A 15656-nucleotide genomic window follows, 5' to 3' on the forward strand; every position below is an offset into this window, starting at 1 on the left:
GGGAAAAGTTTGAGAGTGCAGCCACAGGGTGGTGGGGTGATTGGTGACCAAGAGGTATTCCACAAGTTGGTGGAACTGTCAGAGCAAAGGGATAGCCATTCACACCTGCATGGAGCTGACATCTGCTGCTGCACTGGCACCATTACACATTTGTTCCTTCATTAGATGGAGTAGTGAACCAGTACCAGCTTGTGCTTCCAGGAGGGTGAACAGTTCAGTGTTTACCTTGGAGTGTATGGAAGGGGATTTTAGATTAGATTACTTACAGTGTGGAAACAGGCCCATCGGCCCAACAAGTCCACACCGACCCGCCGAAGCGCAACCCACCCATACCCCTTACCTAACACTAAGGGCAATTTAGCATAGCCAATTCACCTGACCCGCACTTTTTTGGACTGTGGGAGGAAACCGGAGAACCCGGAGGAAACCCACGCAGACATGGGGAGAACGTGCAAAGTGGATGATGATATCTTGTATAAGCCCAATTAGAGGTTGTGCTTGATGTCTTAAAATACACCCTTTCTAGAGTGAAGAGTTTAATAACTTCAACTCTTACCAGAAGATTAGGCTATCAATATTCAAAATTACATTTCTATTCATTCAAATGACCACAACCCTACAGGACTTGCCAGCAGGCTCAACCCAGGGATTGTACCCAGGAATAGTTTTAAACTAAGAAAGGATGCAGAAACAAACTAGCTCCAGACAGAAGACACCATGAATTAATGCTTTATTGACTATTTCAATCACCAGTTGATGGGTGTTTGCTTGTGTCTCCTGTACAGGAGGAAGGCCAGCAATGAAGCAGAGATCAGACAGACAGCTGTCACAGTCAGGACCACCATCACAACCAGCTTTGACTCCACACCTACAAAACAAGGAGAAACCAATGGTTACTGAGGGAAAACCGGGACGGAAAGGGAAACCAGCAGGCAGCCAACTCACCGCTTGGAGACCTCTCCTGCATCCTTGCATCACCCTCAGTCAGGGGCTGCATTGCCAGGTTGGTCAGCTCAGTATCCAGAATGATCAGGGGACCAAGTGAGGCCTCCCACTCCAATCCAGCTTCACTCTCTGCGAAAAACATAACAGTAAGGGGGAGGGATGGGGGAGGGTAAGTGAGGGGTATTCCGAACATCTAGAGGGTCAATGTCCTACCAGCTTCAGGGCCAAGGTCTCTCCTTCCTCTGAAAGGGATCAGGATCTCCCTTGAGCTCCCACAATTCCCTACATGGCAACAGGCACAAATGTCACTGTCTGACCCCTCCAATGGCCTCCAGCTAAACAAGAGAAACAGCCCATCAACCACATGGTGCATCACCTCTCCCAACAACAACATCCCCGAGGGACAGGGAGAGGGAACTTACATACGCTCCAGCTTCTGGAAAGTACAAGCTTTGTTCCTGGAATCTCCCTGATCCACTGCAGCAACTCTCAGCTGACAGGTGATGAATATCTGAGGGACAGTCAGAACAAGTCAGTGTTGAGTGACTCCCTCCCCAGTGTGGAGAAACCCCATCAGCAGCTTCCTCTTACCAAGGATCGCTCATCTCCATAGAAACGGAAGGCATCCAGGTCAAACTGGAGCTTGTCCGGCTCCCGCCCATCTCTGGGCAACACAAAGGTTGAAAAGGAGTCCTCAGCTTTGCTGTCCAGGAGGCAACTGCAGATGGACAAAGGGCCATGAAGTGAATGGAGTGAAGCCATTGAGATGGGAGCAGCTGGAGAAAGCAGAGAGCTCCTTACCCATTGTAGTCAATGATGCTGTATCTTGGGGTGGAGTCCTTGTCTGGGCTCAGTGTAGCTACACAGCGATCAATGTACAGCTTCAGGGACACATGGTTGGCCAGTGAAACAGATGCCTCAATGTGAATGAGGTCTCCCAGGAAGTAGACAGTGGAAGTGCGCTCTGTAAGCCAATCACCTGAAGTACAGCAAGACAAGGGTTGGAACCAATGGGTACAACTCCCAGAGAGCCATCAGGAGATTCCTCCCCAGTCACCCATCACATACCATTCATTAGACGCAGGGAGAATGACAGATGCCCTTCTCCAGACCTGGTGGAGCTGAATGGGATCCAGGTGGGCTTGATGGGATTGCTGCTCACATTGCCCTTCCTGAGGGCAAGAAAAGGAGACAGGGCAGCCATTTTAGAATAGTGTCAAACAACAGCAGCAGGGGATCATATTGACAATTAAAGATTCTCACCTGAAATACCGACATTCAATGGGAACAACAGCTCCATTTGTTCTCACAATGACAGATCCAGGATAGTTTGGGATGTGGGTCAGGTTGGTGGTGTAGATCAGGAAATCTCCAGTCATCTAGAAGACACCAGTGTAAGGAATGAGGGACTGATCTGAAATGAGAAGGATCTACACAGGGTTAACTATGACACCATCACATTGGGACAATTCTTTAGGGCATGTGACAGTTTCAGGGACAGGAGACTGCTTTCCCACCCCAAGCACAAGGGACCACTACTAGAGAGCTCTAGGTCACAGGTCAGGGGTTAGTGTCATTTAGGATCAATTTAACAAGGTGTGACATCATTGTAGATGTCAAGATGGGAATTCCTGATCCAAACATTGGCTGAATGAAGGTTGTGTTGGTGTCTCAGGCAGAATTAGAGATCAATATTGAGGGAACAGGGACATGGTGATTGTTATCACAGGGAAGAGGCTGCAGGGATTTTTGGCCATCATCTCCCGATGTTATCATGAAATTTTCAGATTGTGAGCAAAGATTTACGAGCAGAATATGTGGAGAGATTAATAGCAATGTGAGGCAATATACAGAGTGCATAAGATGGGAAAAGTAGAGAAAACAATAATTAACCAGAATGAAATCAAAACAGTTTAAGCTACAGGACAAATTCTATTGACAAAATGTACATTCTAACAGAACAATGGTTTAGAGGCTTCTGATTACACAGTGAGAATAGGAGCACAAGGTTAGAAACAGAAAACAGTTCAGGTACAGTACAATCCAAGATAGGAACTTAGGCTGACAACGAGAATTTAGAAGTCTAGTCCTCCTCCATATCAGCATCACCACATCCAGGAAAACCTGGACAGCCCAAGCTTCCAGCAAGAGTAGACAACCCCCATTACCTGCAATCTACTACCACACTCATGTAGCCCATAGTCAAAGAGGACAGTCTGGTTCTCAGGGTAGACCCTGGTTGGCTGACAACCTGCTGTCCCCAGGGTCAGGTCAGTAGCTTTAATCAGGTGCCCAGTTCCAAATAAATCCAGCTGGGCCATGACCAGCAGGTTGTGCTCTCCACACTGCACCATCACAGTCTGCAGTGGGGACACACTCCCAACCTCAGACATTTGGAAACTGGAACCAATGGGATCCCCATGAGGAGGCACTCTCTCAGGAACAGGACTGGCTCTCACTATTGTCCATGGAAACCTCTGGCTCAGAAACTGTTGCCATGTTTCAGAGCAACAAACAGCTCCAACTAACACCAACAAAGGGAACAAACCCCTCACTACAAAATCACCCATAACCCTAAATAACTCAACAATCCCCACACACCCCCAACCAGCTCCTTTTACACACACAACCTACACTCACCTGACACCAATGTGACCAGAAGCAGCAACATTGAACCAATCAACCAGCCCCAATCTCTACAATGTCCACCAATGACTGAACTCATCGAGTTATTACTAGGAGGGCCTATTTCATTTGGACCAATAGGAGTGGCTGTGAGCTGCTGTGCTGTCACCTGACTGAATTCAGCTGCACAAAGTCTCATGGTGAAGGCCGCATGTAGACAATCATCAAATGGAGCTCATTTATCCAGGGGGGTGTCTGCTGGGTCCTCCCCACCCTCTTCCGATGGGACTGATGGTGAGACCCACGGAGAGATTGTTTGAGGATGGGGATTTGGGTAGAACAAAGGGATTGACCTTATATTACACCTCCCCCGGAAAGTGTTTGATGGAGGCAATATGGAAGAAGCTTTATTCTGAATCTAAACTTGTCATGTCCCTGTCTGGGGAATGTTTGATCGGGACAATGCAGCAAGAGCTTTACTGTGATGTTCCTTTTAATTCATAGAGTCGTGGTAGTTTTCCTCTGTATTTCACCGTGTGCTGTCTCTGTCCTGGGAGTCTTTGATGGGGACAGCTTTCCTTCCAGTTTTCAAGAATAGAAGAAGCTTTAGTTTCAATTGGAAAGAGTAAAATCTATTACTCCATTTCTAACTCAGTGAGGTCCCTGGATTGAAAGTGTTTGATGCAGACAGTGTAGCTATACATTTAGTTTAAAAGTGTAGAGACAGCTTTCTGTTCAGTGAAAATGAGCAGAGGAAGCTCATGTATCGAGTCCCATGTTGACCTTGCTCTGGCGGAGTTTGTTGGGGGATGGCGTTGAGAGTGAAAGTGAGGATTGCAGATTCTGGAGATCACAGTCAAAGTGTATGGTCCCTGAAAAGTACAGTAGGTCATGCAGCATCTGAGGAGCAGGAGAGTCAATGTTTCAGGTATAAGTACTTCATCAGGATTATGGGTTGGGAAAGGGGGCTGAGAGATAAATAGAAGGTTAGAGGTTGGGGAGCAAGATAGCTGGGATGGTGATATGTAGATGCAGGTGCAGGGTGTTGAGAGAATTTTACATTCATTCTAAAAGGGACGCTGGGGCAGCACGGTGGCACAGTGGTTAGCACTGCTACCTCACAGCACCAGGGACATGGGTTTGATTCCAGTCTCGGGTGACTCTCTGTGTGGAGTTTGCACATTCTCGTTGTGTCTGTGTGGAATCACTCTTGGAGCTCCAGTCTCCTCCCACTGTTCAAAGATGTATAGGTTAGGTGGGTTAGCCATGGGAAAGTACCGTCAGTGGTCAGGGATGTGTAGGTTTGGTACATTAGTCAGGGAATATGCAAAGTCATAGGGTAAGGGAATGGGTTTGGCTGGGTTACTCTTCAAAGGGTCAGCATGGACTTGATGGGCCAAATGGCCTGTTTCCACACTGTAGTGATTCTATGATTCAACATAAATGTTTATAAATCCCTATGACCTGATCAGGTGTACCTGGAACTCTGTAGGAATCTCTGGGAATGATTGTTGGTCCTCACTAAGAAATTTGTATCATCAACATTTGCAGGTGAGGTACTGGAAGACTGGAGGTTGGCTAATGTGTTGTCACTATTTAGGAAAGGTGGTCAGGAAAAGCCAGGGAACTACAGACTAGTGAGCTTGGCATCGGTGGTGGGCAAGTTATAGGAGGGGATCCTGAGTGACAGGAATTTCATGCATTTGGTAAGCCAAAGTCTGATTTGGGATAGTCAGCATAGCTTTGTGGGAGAGAAATCATTTCTCATAAAATTGATTGACTTTTTTGAAGTAGTAACACAGAGGATTGATGAGAGCAGTGTGGTGGACGTGATCTGTATGGACTTCAGCAAGGCATTCAACAAAGTGCCTCATGGGTGACTGATTAGCAGGTTTAAATCTCATGGAATACAGTTTTGTGGATACAGAACTGGCTGGAAGGTAAAAGACATGGGTAGTAATGGAGGATTGCTTTTCAGAGTAGAGGCCAGTGACCAGTGGTGTGCCATAAGGATCGGAGCTTTTTGTGATTTGTATAAATGATTTGGATATGAACCTAGGAGGTATCGTTAGTAAGTTTGCAGATGACACCAAAATTGGAGGTGTAGTTGTCAGTGAAGGAGGTTACCATGATCTCGTGATTGGATCGTGTCAATTTCACCAGTTTCCTTATTTCCCCTCCTCCCAACCCCAGCCCCTCCCATTTACCTCTCAGCCCCCTTTAGGGTCCCACCCATTCCTGATGAAGAGCTTGTGCTTAAAACATTATCTCCCTTGTTCCTCAGATGCTGCCTGACCGGCTGTGCTTTGACAGCACCACATTGCCCAACTCTGATCTCCAGCCCTCACTTTCTCCCAACTGGGCACGTGCACCGAGAAATTGCAAATGGAGTTCAATGTAGGTCAGTATGAGGTGTTACATTTTGGAAAGTCAAATCTAAGTTGGAGTATCATGATGAATGTTCGGGCCTTAAGGAGTGTAGTGGAACAGAGGGACCTTGAAGTTCAGGTGTGTGGTTCTCTGAAAGTGGAGTCACAGGTAGACAGGGCAGTTAAGGCGGCTATGGGTACACTGGCCTTCATCAGTCAGGGCACTGAGTACAGACATTTGGAAGTGATGTTGCAGGTGTACAGAATGTTGTTGAGGCTGCACTTGGAGTATTGTGTTCAGTTTTGGTCACCTTGCTATAGGAAAGATGCTATTAAACAGGATAGAGTGCAGAAGGAATTTACAAGGATGTTGCCAGGACTCAGGGTCTGAGTAGGAGGGAGAGGTTGGACATGCTCGGACTTTTTTCTTTAGAGCAAAGGAGACTGGGGTAGGGGTGGTGTTGATGGTGTATTCTTATGGAAGTGTATGAGATCATGAAAGGCATGGATGCGGTGAATGCACTCAGTCTTTTTCTCAGCGTGGAGGTGTTAAGGACGAGAGGACATCAGTTTAAGGTTAGTGGGGAAAGAATGAATGGGAACATCAAGTGCAATGATTTCACACCGTGGTGGGGTACGCATATGGAATAAGAAGCCAGCAGAAATGGTTGAGGCAGGTACATAAATAACGTTCAATAGTGCATTTAAAGAAATACATGGATAGGAAAGGATTAGGAGGCTGTGGGCCCTGTACAGGGAAATGGGGTTAGTATGGATGGACATTGTGGTCAGCACAGACCAGTTTGGGCTGAAGGGCCTGTCAGTCTGTTGTAGGTCTCTGAGAATTAAATAATTGCCAAGAGGAGGAGGTTCCACAAATTTCCCCACCCTCATTGATGGAGGAGCCCAGCACAAAGGATAAGGCTGAAGCATTTGCAACAATCTACAGCCAGAAAGATCCAATCCATTCAAGTCCCCAGCATCACCAATACCTGTCTTCAGTCATTACTATTGACTCCATATGACATCAAGACTCAGCTGCAGACTTTGGATCCTGTGAAGCCAAAGCACCCTGACTAACATTGTGGGAATAAGGTGAAAGAGCTGTGATCCTGAACGTGCCGTGTCCCTATCCATTCTGTTCCAGTACAGCTACAACTGCAGCATCTACCTGGAAATGGAGATAATTGTCCAATAGTGACCTGTTGACAAAAAACGTGGGACAAATCCAACCTTGCCAATTCCTTCCCCACCAATCCACTCTCAGTCACAAGTGAAGTGATAGAAGGTTTTGTCAACAGTGTTATCAAGGCACATGTCCTCCACACTAACCTGGTCACTGATGCTCAGTCTGTGTTCCACCAGTTACCCAGCTCCTGATCTCAGTGAGCTTGGTCCAAGTATGACTAAAAGGGCTGAATTAAGAGGGTAAGTGATGGTGACTGCTTTAAGACCAAGGAAGAATTTGACTGAGCAACTTACCAAGGAGTCAGAGGAAAATTGGACCCTGAGATTAGAAAAACCTCTTTGCTGTTTGGAGTCATGCCCAGCACAAAGAAAGATGGTTCTGGTTATCAATGTTCAATCACCACGTTCCCAGGACATCTCTGCAAGACTTCCTCAAGGTACTCTCTTAGATACAACCATGTCAACTGCTCCATCAAAGACCTTCCCTCCATCAGAATGTCAGAAATGGAGATGTTCAGAATGGACAGGGACACAGCACGTTCAGGATCACAGCTCTTCCACCTTATTCCCACAATGTTAGTCAGGGTGCATTGGCTTCACAGTATCCAATATGTGCAGCTGTTTATCGATGTCACGTGAATCAAGAGGACTGATTGAAGACAGGTATTGGTGATGCTGGGGACTGCAATAGATTATCCCTTTGGAGATTTCTGGCTGCAGGTTGTTGCAAATGCTTCAGCCTTATCCTTTGTGCTGGACTGTCCCATCAGTGAGGGTGGGGAAATTGTGGAACCTCCTCCAATTGGCAAATTGGTCCTTGCCTATGAAAATGTCCATCCACACTAACCCCATTTCCCTGGACAGGGCCCACAGCCTTCTAATCCTTTCCTATCCATGAATTTATCCAAATGCATTTTGAACGTTGTTTTTGTACCTGCCACAACCACCTCTTCTATGGCTTCTTATTCCATATGCGGACCTCCCTCTGTGTGAAATCTTTGCTCCTCAATTCCCTTTCATTCTTTCCCCTCTCACCATAAACTGGTGCCCTCTCGGCCTTGACTCCTCAACCCTGGGAAAATGACTGAGTACATTCATCCCATGCATGTCTTTCTTGACCTTTTACATTTCCATAAGATTCCCACCCCCGGCTCCTTTGCTCAAAAGAAAAACATCCGAGCTTGTGCAACCTCTCCCTCCAACTCAGACCCTGAGTCCTGGCAACATCCTTGTAAATTCCTTCTGCACTCTATCCTGTTTAATAGCATCTTTCCAACAGTAAGGTGGCCAAAACTGAACACAATACTCCAAGTGCAGACCTCGTCACCATTCTGTACACCTGCAACATAACTTCACAACATCTCTACTCAATGCCCTGACTGATGAAGGCCAGTGTGCCAAAAGCCTCCTTCACTGCCCTGTCTACCTGTGACTCCACTTTCAGAAAACCATACACCTGAACCTCAAGGTCCCTCTGTTCCACTACACTCCTTAAGGTACAACCATTCATCATGAACCTCCTACCTTGATGTGACTTTCCAAACTGTAACATCTGATACTGATCTACATTGAACTCCATTTGCAATTTCTCGGTGCACGTGCTCAGTTGGGAGAAAGTGAGGACTGCAGATGCTGGAGATCAGAGTCAGAAAGTGTGTTGCTGGAAAAGCGTAGCCAGTCAGGCAGCATCTGAGGAGCAAGAGAGACATCGTTTCAAGCACAAACTCTTCATCAGCAATGAAGGGATGCCCTCAAGATGCCTGAGAGATAAATGAGATGGGTGGGGCTGGGAGGAGGGGAAATGAGGAAACTGGTGAAAGTGCCATGGCCCAATCACATTGGATCATGGTAACATCCTTTGCTTTCTACTACACCTCCAATTTTGGTGTCATCTGCAAACTTACTAACGATACCTCCTACGTTCATATACAAATCATTTACACAAATGATGAAAAGTAGTGGACCCAGCATCGATGCTTATGGCACACCACTGGTCACAGGCCTCCACTCTGAAAAGCAATCCTCCGCCACTACCCTGTGTCTTCTACTTTACAGCCAGTTCTGTATCCAAATCTCTGTATTCTGAGATCTAACCTTGCTAACAAGTCACCCATGAGGAACCTTGTTGAATGCCTTACTGAAGTTCATATTAATCATGTCCACTACTCTGTCCTCATCAATTCTCTTTGTTACTTCTTCAAAAAACTCAATCAAGTTCATGAGACATTATTTCCCACTCACAAAGCCATGTTGACTATCCCTAATCAGTGTTTGGCTTACCAAATACATGTGAATCCTTTCCCTCAGGATTGCCTCCAACAACTTGCCCACCACTGATGTCAGGCTCATCGCTTTATATTCCCTGGCTTTTCCTTAGCACCTTTCATAAATCATGACAACATGTTAGCCAAGCTCCAATCTTCTGGCATCTCACCTGCAACTATCAATGATAGAAATATCTCAGTAAGGGGCCCAGTAATCATTTCCCTAGCTTCCCCGAGGTCGAGGGTACACCTGATTAGCTCCTAGGGATTTATCCACCTTTATCTAGAATCATACAATTCGGCAAACAGAACCACAACAACGAGCACCCGAGCTACAAATCTTCGCAAAAACTTTGAATCATACAATCCCTACAGAATGGAAACAAGCCATTTGGCCCAACAAGTCCACACTGACTTTCCAAAAGATAACCCACCCAGACTCATTCCCCTCCCCTATTACTCTACATGTCCCCTCACTAATGCATCCAACTTACACATCCCTGAGGAAAGTTTGCATGGCCATTCCACCGAACCTGCACATCTTTAGACAGTGGCAGGAACCAGAGCACCCAGAGTAATCCCACACAGACACAAGGAGAACGTGCAAACTCCACACAGAGAGTCACCCGAGACTAGAATCGGACCCATGTCCCTGGTGCTGTGAGGCAGCAGTTCTGCCCCATCTTCTCTTTTAGAATGAATGTAAAATTCTCTGAACACCCCGCACCTGCATCTACCTATCGCCAACCCAGCTGCCTTGCCCCCATCCCCCAAGGCATCTATCTATCGCAATCCTAGCTACCTTGCCCCCCACCCCTAACCTTCTATTTATCTCGAAGCCCCCTTTTCCAATCCACAATGCTAATGAAGAGCTTATACCCAAAACCGACTCCCCTGCACCTCAGATGCTGCATGACCGGCTGTGCTTTTCCAGGGCCATACACTTTGACTGTGATCTCCAGAATCTGCACTCCTCACTTTCTCCCTCAACACCATCCCCCAACAATCTGCACCAGAGCAAAGTCAGTGTGGGACTCGATACATGAGCTTCTTCTGCTCATTTTCACTCAACAGAAAGCTGTCTCTACACTTTTAAACTAAATGTACAGTTACACTGTCTGCATCAAACACTTTCAATCCAGGGACTTCCTTGAGTTAGAAACAGAGTAAAAGATTCTACTCTTTCCAACTGAAATGAAATCTTCCTCTTTTCTTGAAAACTGGAAGGAAAGCTGTCCCCATCAAAGGTTCCCAGGACAGAGACAGCACACGGTGAAATACAGAGTAAAACTGCCTCGCGTCTATGAATTAAAAGGAAAATGAAAGTAAAGCTCTCCCTGCATTGTCCCGATCAAACATTCCCCTGACAGGGACATGACAAGTTTAGATTCAGAATAAAGCTTCTTCCATATTGCCTCCATCAAACACTTCCAGGGGGAAATGTAATAGAAGGTCAATCCCTTTGTTCTGCCCAAACCCCATCCTCAGACAATCTCTCCGTGGGTCTCACTGTCAGTCTCCTTGGGTGAGGATGGAGAGGACCCAGCAGACACCCTCCTGGCTCAATGAGCTACATTTGATGATTGTCTTCATGTGGCCTTCACCATGAGACCTTGTGGAGCTGAATTCAGTCAGGTGACAGCACAGCAGCTCACAGCCACTCCTATTGGTCCAAATGAAATAGGCCCTCCTGGTAATAACTCAATGAGTTCAGTCATTGGTGGACATTGTAGAGATTGGGGCTGGTTGATTGGTTCAATGTTGCTGCTTCTGGTCACATTGGTGTCAGGTGAGTGCAGGTTGTGTGTGTAAAAGGAGCTGGTTGGGGGTGTGTGGGGATGGTTGAGTTGTTTGTGATCATGGGTGATTTTGTAGTAAGGGGTTTGTTCCCATTGTTGGTGTTAGTTGGAGTTTGTTGCTCTGAAACATGGCAACAGTTTCTGAGCCAGAGGTTTCCATGGACAATAGTGAGAGCCAGTCCTGTTCCTGAGAGAATGTCTCCTCATGGGGGTCCCATTGGTTCCAGTTTCTGAATGGCTGTGGTTGGGTGTGTGTCCCCACTGCAGACTGTGATGGTGTAGTGTGGAGAGCACAACCTGCTGGTCACGGCCCAGCTGGATTTATTTGGAACTGGGCACCTGATTAAAGCTGCTGACCTGACCCTGGGGACAGCAGGTTGTCAGCCAACCAGGGTCTACCCTGAGAACCAGACTGTCCTCTTTGACTATGGGCTGCATGAGTGTGGTAGTAGATTGCAGGTAATGGGGGTTGTCTACTCTTGTGGGAAGCTTGGGCTGTAGATCTCTCCTGACTGAGATCATTGGTATTGAGGTTGATTCTCCTGCTTTTTCAAGTTCTTAGTCCAAGTTCCTCTCCTGGATTGTCTGTACTTGAACTGTCCTATCTCTAACCTTGTGTTCCCATTCTTGTTGGTTTAGAATCCCTTGATTACAGGGGTTATTCTGTTACAATGTATATTTTGTCGGTATAAATTGGGTATCATCTGGTGTTTTGATACTAGAACTCTCTCTCCATTTTTAGTTCAGTGACCTTCTACAGTGTGGTTTTTGACGGTGATTCTTTTCTCAATAGTGAGGTCACAGGAACATAACTCATTGCAGCATGACCTGTGGCTAGTTTGAGGGAAAGTAGTTCCATTCCCATGAGACAAATTGACTTGATTCCCTCTCTGTGGGGGCTATTTTATGATTAAATTGACTCTCCTTTGGCCCAACAAGTCCATGCCAAAGCATGACCCACCCAGACCATTTCCCTACATTTACCCCTTCACATAATGCTATGGGCAATTTAGCATAGCCAATTCACCTAACCTGCACTTTATTTGCATTGTGGGAGGAAACCCATGCAGACATGAGAATGGGCAAACTTGCCTGAACCCAGGTCTCTGGTGCTGTGAGGCAACAGTGCTAACCACCATATCCCTGTTCCATCAATTTTTATCTCTAACTCTGCCTACGAGTCCAACACATCTTTTGAAGCAACTTTTGCATCAGGAATTCCCATCCTGATGTTTGGAATGATGTAATACCTTAAGTTGATCCTAAATGACTAACCTGTTGCCTTTGGATACTGGTCCCTCCAGCTCAGGGTGTGGGAAAGCAGTCTCCTGGCCCTGAAACTGTCACATGCCCTAAAGAATTGTCCCAATGTGACGGTGTCATAGTGAACCCTGTGTAGATCCTTATCACTTCAGATCAGCCTCTCATTCCTTAACCTGATGTCTTCCAGATGACTGAAATCTTCCTAATCTACACCACCCACCTGACCCACATCTCAAACTATTCTGGATCTGTCATTGTGAGAACCAATGGTGCTGTCGTTATTTGAGGTGAGAACCTTTACTCAATTGTCAGTATGATCCCCTGCTGCTGTTGTCTGACACTGTCCTAAAATGGCTGCCCTGTCTCCTTCCCCCAGGATGGGCAATGTGAGCAGCAATCCCATCAAGCCCACCTGGATCCCATTCAGCTCTACCAGGGCTGGAGAAGGGCATCTATCATTCTGTGTCTAATGAATGGTATGTGATGGGTGACTGGGGAGGGATCTCCTGGTGGCTCTCTGGGATTGTACCCATTGGCTCCAAACCCTTGTCTTGCTGTACTTCAGGTGACTGGCTTAGAGCGCACTTCCACTGTCTACTCCCTGGGAGACCTCATTCACACTGAGGCATCTGTTTCACTGGCCAACCATGTGTCCCTGAAGCTGTACATTGATCGCTGTGTAGCTACACTGAGCCCAGACGAGGACTCCACCCTGAGATACAGCATCATTGACTACAATGGGTAAGGAGCTCTCTGCTTTCTCCAGCTGCTCCCATCTCAATGGCTTCACTCCATTCACTTCATGGCCCTTTGTCCATCTGCAGTTGCCTCCTGGACAGCAAAGCTGAGGACTCCTTTTCAACCTTTCTCTTGCCGAGAGACGGGCACGAGCTGGACAAACTCCAATTTGACCTGGATGCCTTCTGTTTCTATGGAGATGAGCGATCCTTGGTAAGAGGAAGCTGCTGATGTGCTTCTCCACACTGGGGAGGGAATCACTAAACACTGACTTGTTCTGACTGTGTCCCTCAGATATTCATCACCTGTCACCTGAGAGTTGCTGCAGTGGATCAGGGAGATTCCAGGAACAAAGCTTGTACTTTCCAGATGTTGCAGCATATGTAAGTTCTGCAACAAGATATTGGGGCTCTCCCCTCACCTCCTTCCCCCTGACTGGTATGTTTGTTGTTGCAGAGAGTGGAGGGGGAGGCCTCACTTGGCCCCCTGATCATTCTGGATACTGAGCTGACCAACCTGGCAACACAGCCTCTGACTAAGGGTGACGGAAGGATGCAGAAGTCTCCAAGTGGTGAGTTGGCTGCCTGCTAGTTTCCCTTTCTGTCCCTGTTTTCCCTCAGTAACCATTGGTTTCTCCTTGTTTTGTAGGTGTGGAGTCAGAGCTGGTTGTGATGGTGGTCCTGACTGTGACAGCTGTCTGTCTGATCTCTGCTTCATTGCTGGCCTTCCTCCTGTACAGGAGACACAAGCAAACACCCATCAACTGGTGATTGACATAGTCAATAAAGCAGTGATTCATGGTGTCTTCTGTCTGGAGCTGGTTTGTTTCTGCATCCTTTAGTTTAAAATATTCTTGGGTACAATCCCTGGGTTGAGCCCCTCCAATCCATGAACTGAGTTTCCTGAATTATTGGGTTATGGAAGATATTGTTTGCTACTTCCAAGGATTGATGACCACCTTGGAAAGGTGCTTCCCATTCTGATTAAATCACTGTTTGCAGAATGTGCTGGAGGAACTGCCCAGATGTGGTAGTGTCTGAGGGAGAAACAGTTGATGTTTCTAGTCTGTTCTGATTCTCTTCAGCAATGTCCAGGTAGATTCCCAATGTTACCATCTCCTGAAATGCTGCCAGTCCTGTTGTGAATTGTTATCCCTCAGAATTCTGTCCAGTCTTGCAATTTCTAACTGGGCTGAATGTTATTATGTGCCTACACAAAGCTGTGATGGCAGGTCTTGAAGGGTTATGGTCATTTGACTGAATAGAAATGTAATTTTGAATATTGATGGCACTATTGTTCTGATCAGAGTTGAAGTTGAACCTTTTCACTCTGGAAAGGGTATGTATCGAAGACATCAACCACAACCTCTTAATTGGGCACTTTTTTTCTAAGATGTCACCATCTACATCCCCACTTCCCACCCCTGCCATACTCTCCTCCACAGTAAACACTGGACTGTTCACCCTCCTGGAAGTGCAAGCTGGTAATTATACACTCCTCCATCTAATGGAGGAACAGGCTTGTAATGGTGCCAGTGCAGCTGCAGACAATGACTACTCCTCCCACCTGAGAGGTGGGCATAGCTGTGGTCCATGCAGGTGTCCATGACTACCCCTTTGGTCTGACAGTTCATTTCACCAACTTGCAGAACACCTCTGGGACACCAATCAACTCCACCATCCTGTGGCTGAACACTAACTCTCCCTCCTATTCTATGGACTTGCAAGTCCTGGGCTGCTTCTGTCACAATTCTGGCCACCTCATCTTCCACCTTTAGGTCCTTCCAACCTGATGAGAGCAAGGTGGACTTTACCAGTTCTGATCTCTTTCCCCATCCCAGAACTAACTCAAACTCAGCAAAGTCCTGTTTTGAACTGTCCAACTGCCCAGCCCCACTCCCTCCCATTTATCTGTCAACTGCCTTGGAGCCTTCTCCCACCTACCTGATGCTGAGCTCCTGCTTGAAATGTCAACTCTCCTGTTCCTTGGATGCTGCCTGACTATGCTTTTCCAGCACCATGTGTTTTGGTTCTGCAGTTCTCACTTTCTGCCTGGTCCAATAGTCACATTCAATACCACCCCACCCTGCCCACCACCCCCCCCACCTTGACTAAAGGTAAACTCAGACAACACATCGTCTTTCTTGCAACTCCAACAGCAGGACGAGTGACCCCACCTCAAACACAGATTTTTATCTCACTGAAAGATCTGGAGGGGGTAAAACACTTCCTTCTCAAGGCTCTAGCAGCAACTGCTGCAAGCTAAATCGACTAATTCTAGTTCTGTGGGTTGGATTGCACCCATTCAGGCTCCTTCTATTGTTCCCATTTCTTAAACAAAAATCCCAAAACTTCATAAGCTGTTGACTTCACTGGTTTCTAATAGACCGCTCCCTGCCTTTGCCTCCAAGCTTCTTTTCAAGAAAACCAGGGCAAAATATAATTCTTAAAAGGACAGTACTGTCA

The 15656-nt window shown here is 46.7% G+C and overlaps 1 protein-coding gene across 1 annotated transcript; it reads right to left on the bottom strand.

Moving 5' to 3' along the window:
- Nucleotides 1–746: 746 nt before the first annotated feature.
- On the bottom strand, nucleotides 747–3338 carry LOC132834217 (zona pellucida sperm-binding protein 3-like). The gene is made up of 9 exons (XM_060852881.1): nucleotides 3114–3338; nucleotides 2209–2324; nucleotides 2014–2117; nucleotides 1747–1924; nucleotides 1537–1663; nucleotides 1368–1456; nucleotides 1159–1280; nucleotides 946–1074; nucleotides 747–868 (listed from the first exon to the last, which is right to left on the bottom strand). The coding sequence occupies exons 1-9, from the start codon at nucleotides 3336–3338 to the stop codon at nucleotides 747–749; spliced, it is 1212 nt and encodes a 403-aa protein (XP_060708864.1).
- Nucleotides 3339–15656: the final 12318 nt, after the last annotated feature.

This window comes from Hemiscyllium ocellatum, chromosome 39, assembly GCF_020745735.1.
Source record: "Hemiscyllium ocellatum isolate sHemOce1 chromosome 39, sHemOce1.pat.X.cur, whole genome shotgun sequence".
NCBI classification, from domain to species: Eukaryota; Metazoa; Chordata; class Chondrichthyes; order Orectolobiformes; family Hemiscylliidae; genus Hemiscyllium; species Hemiscyllium ocellatum.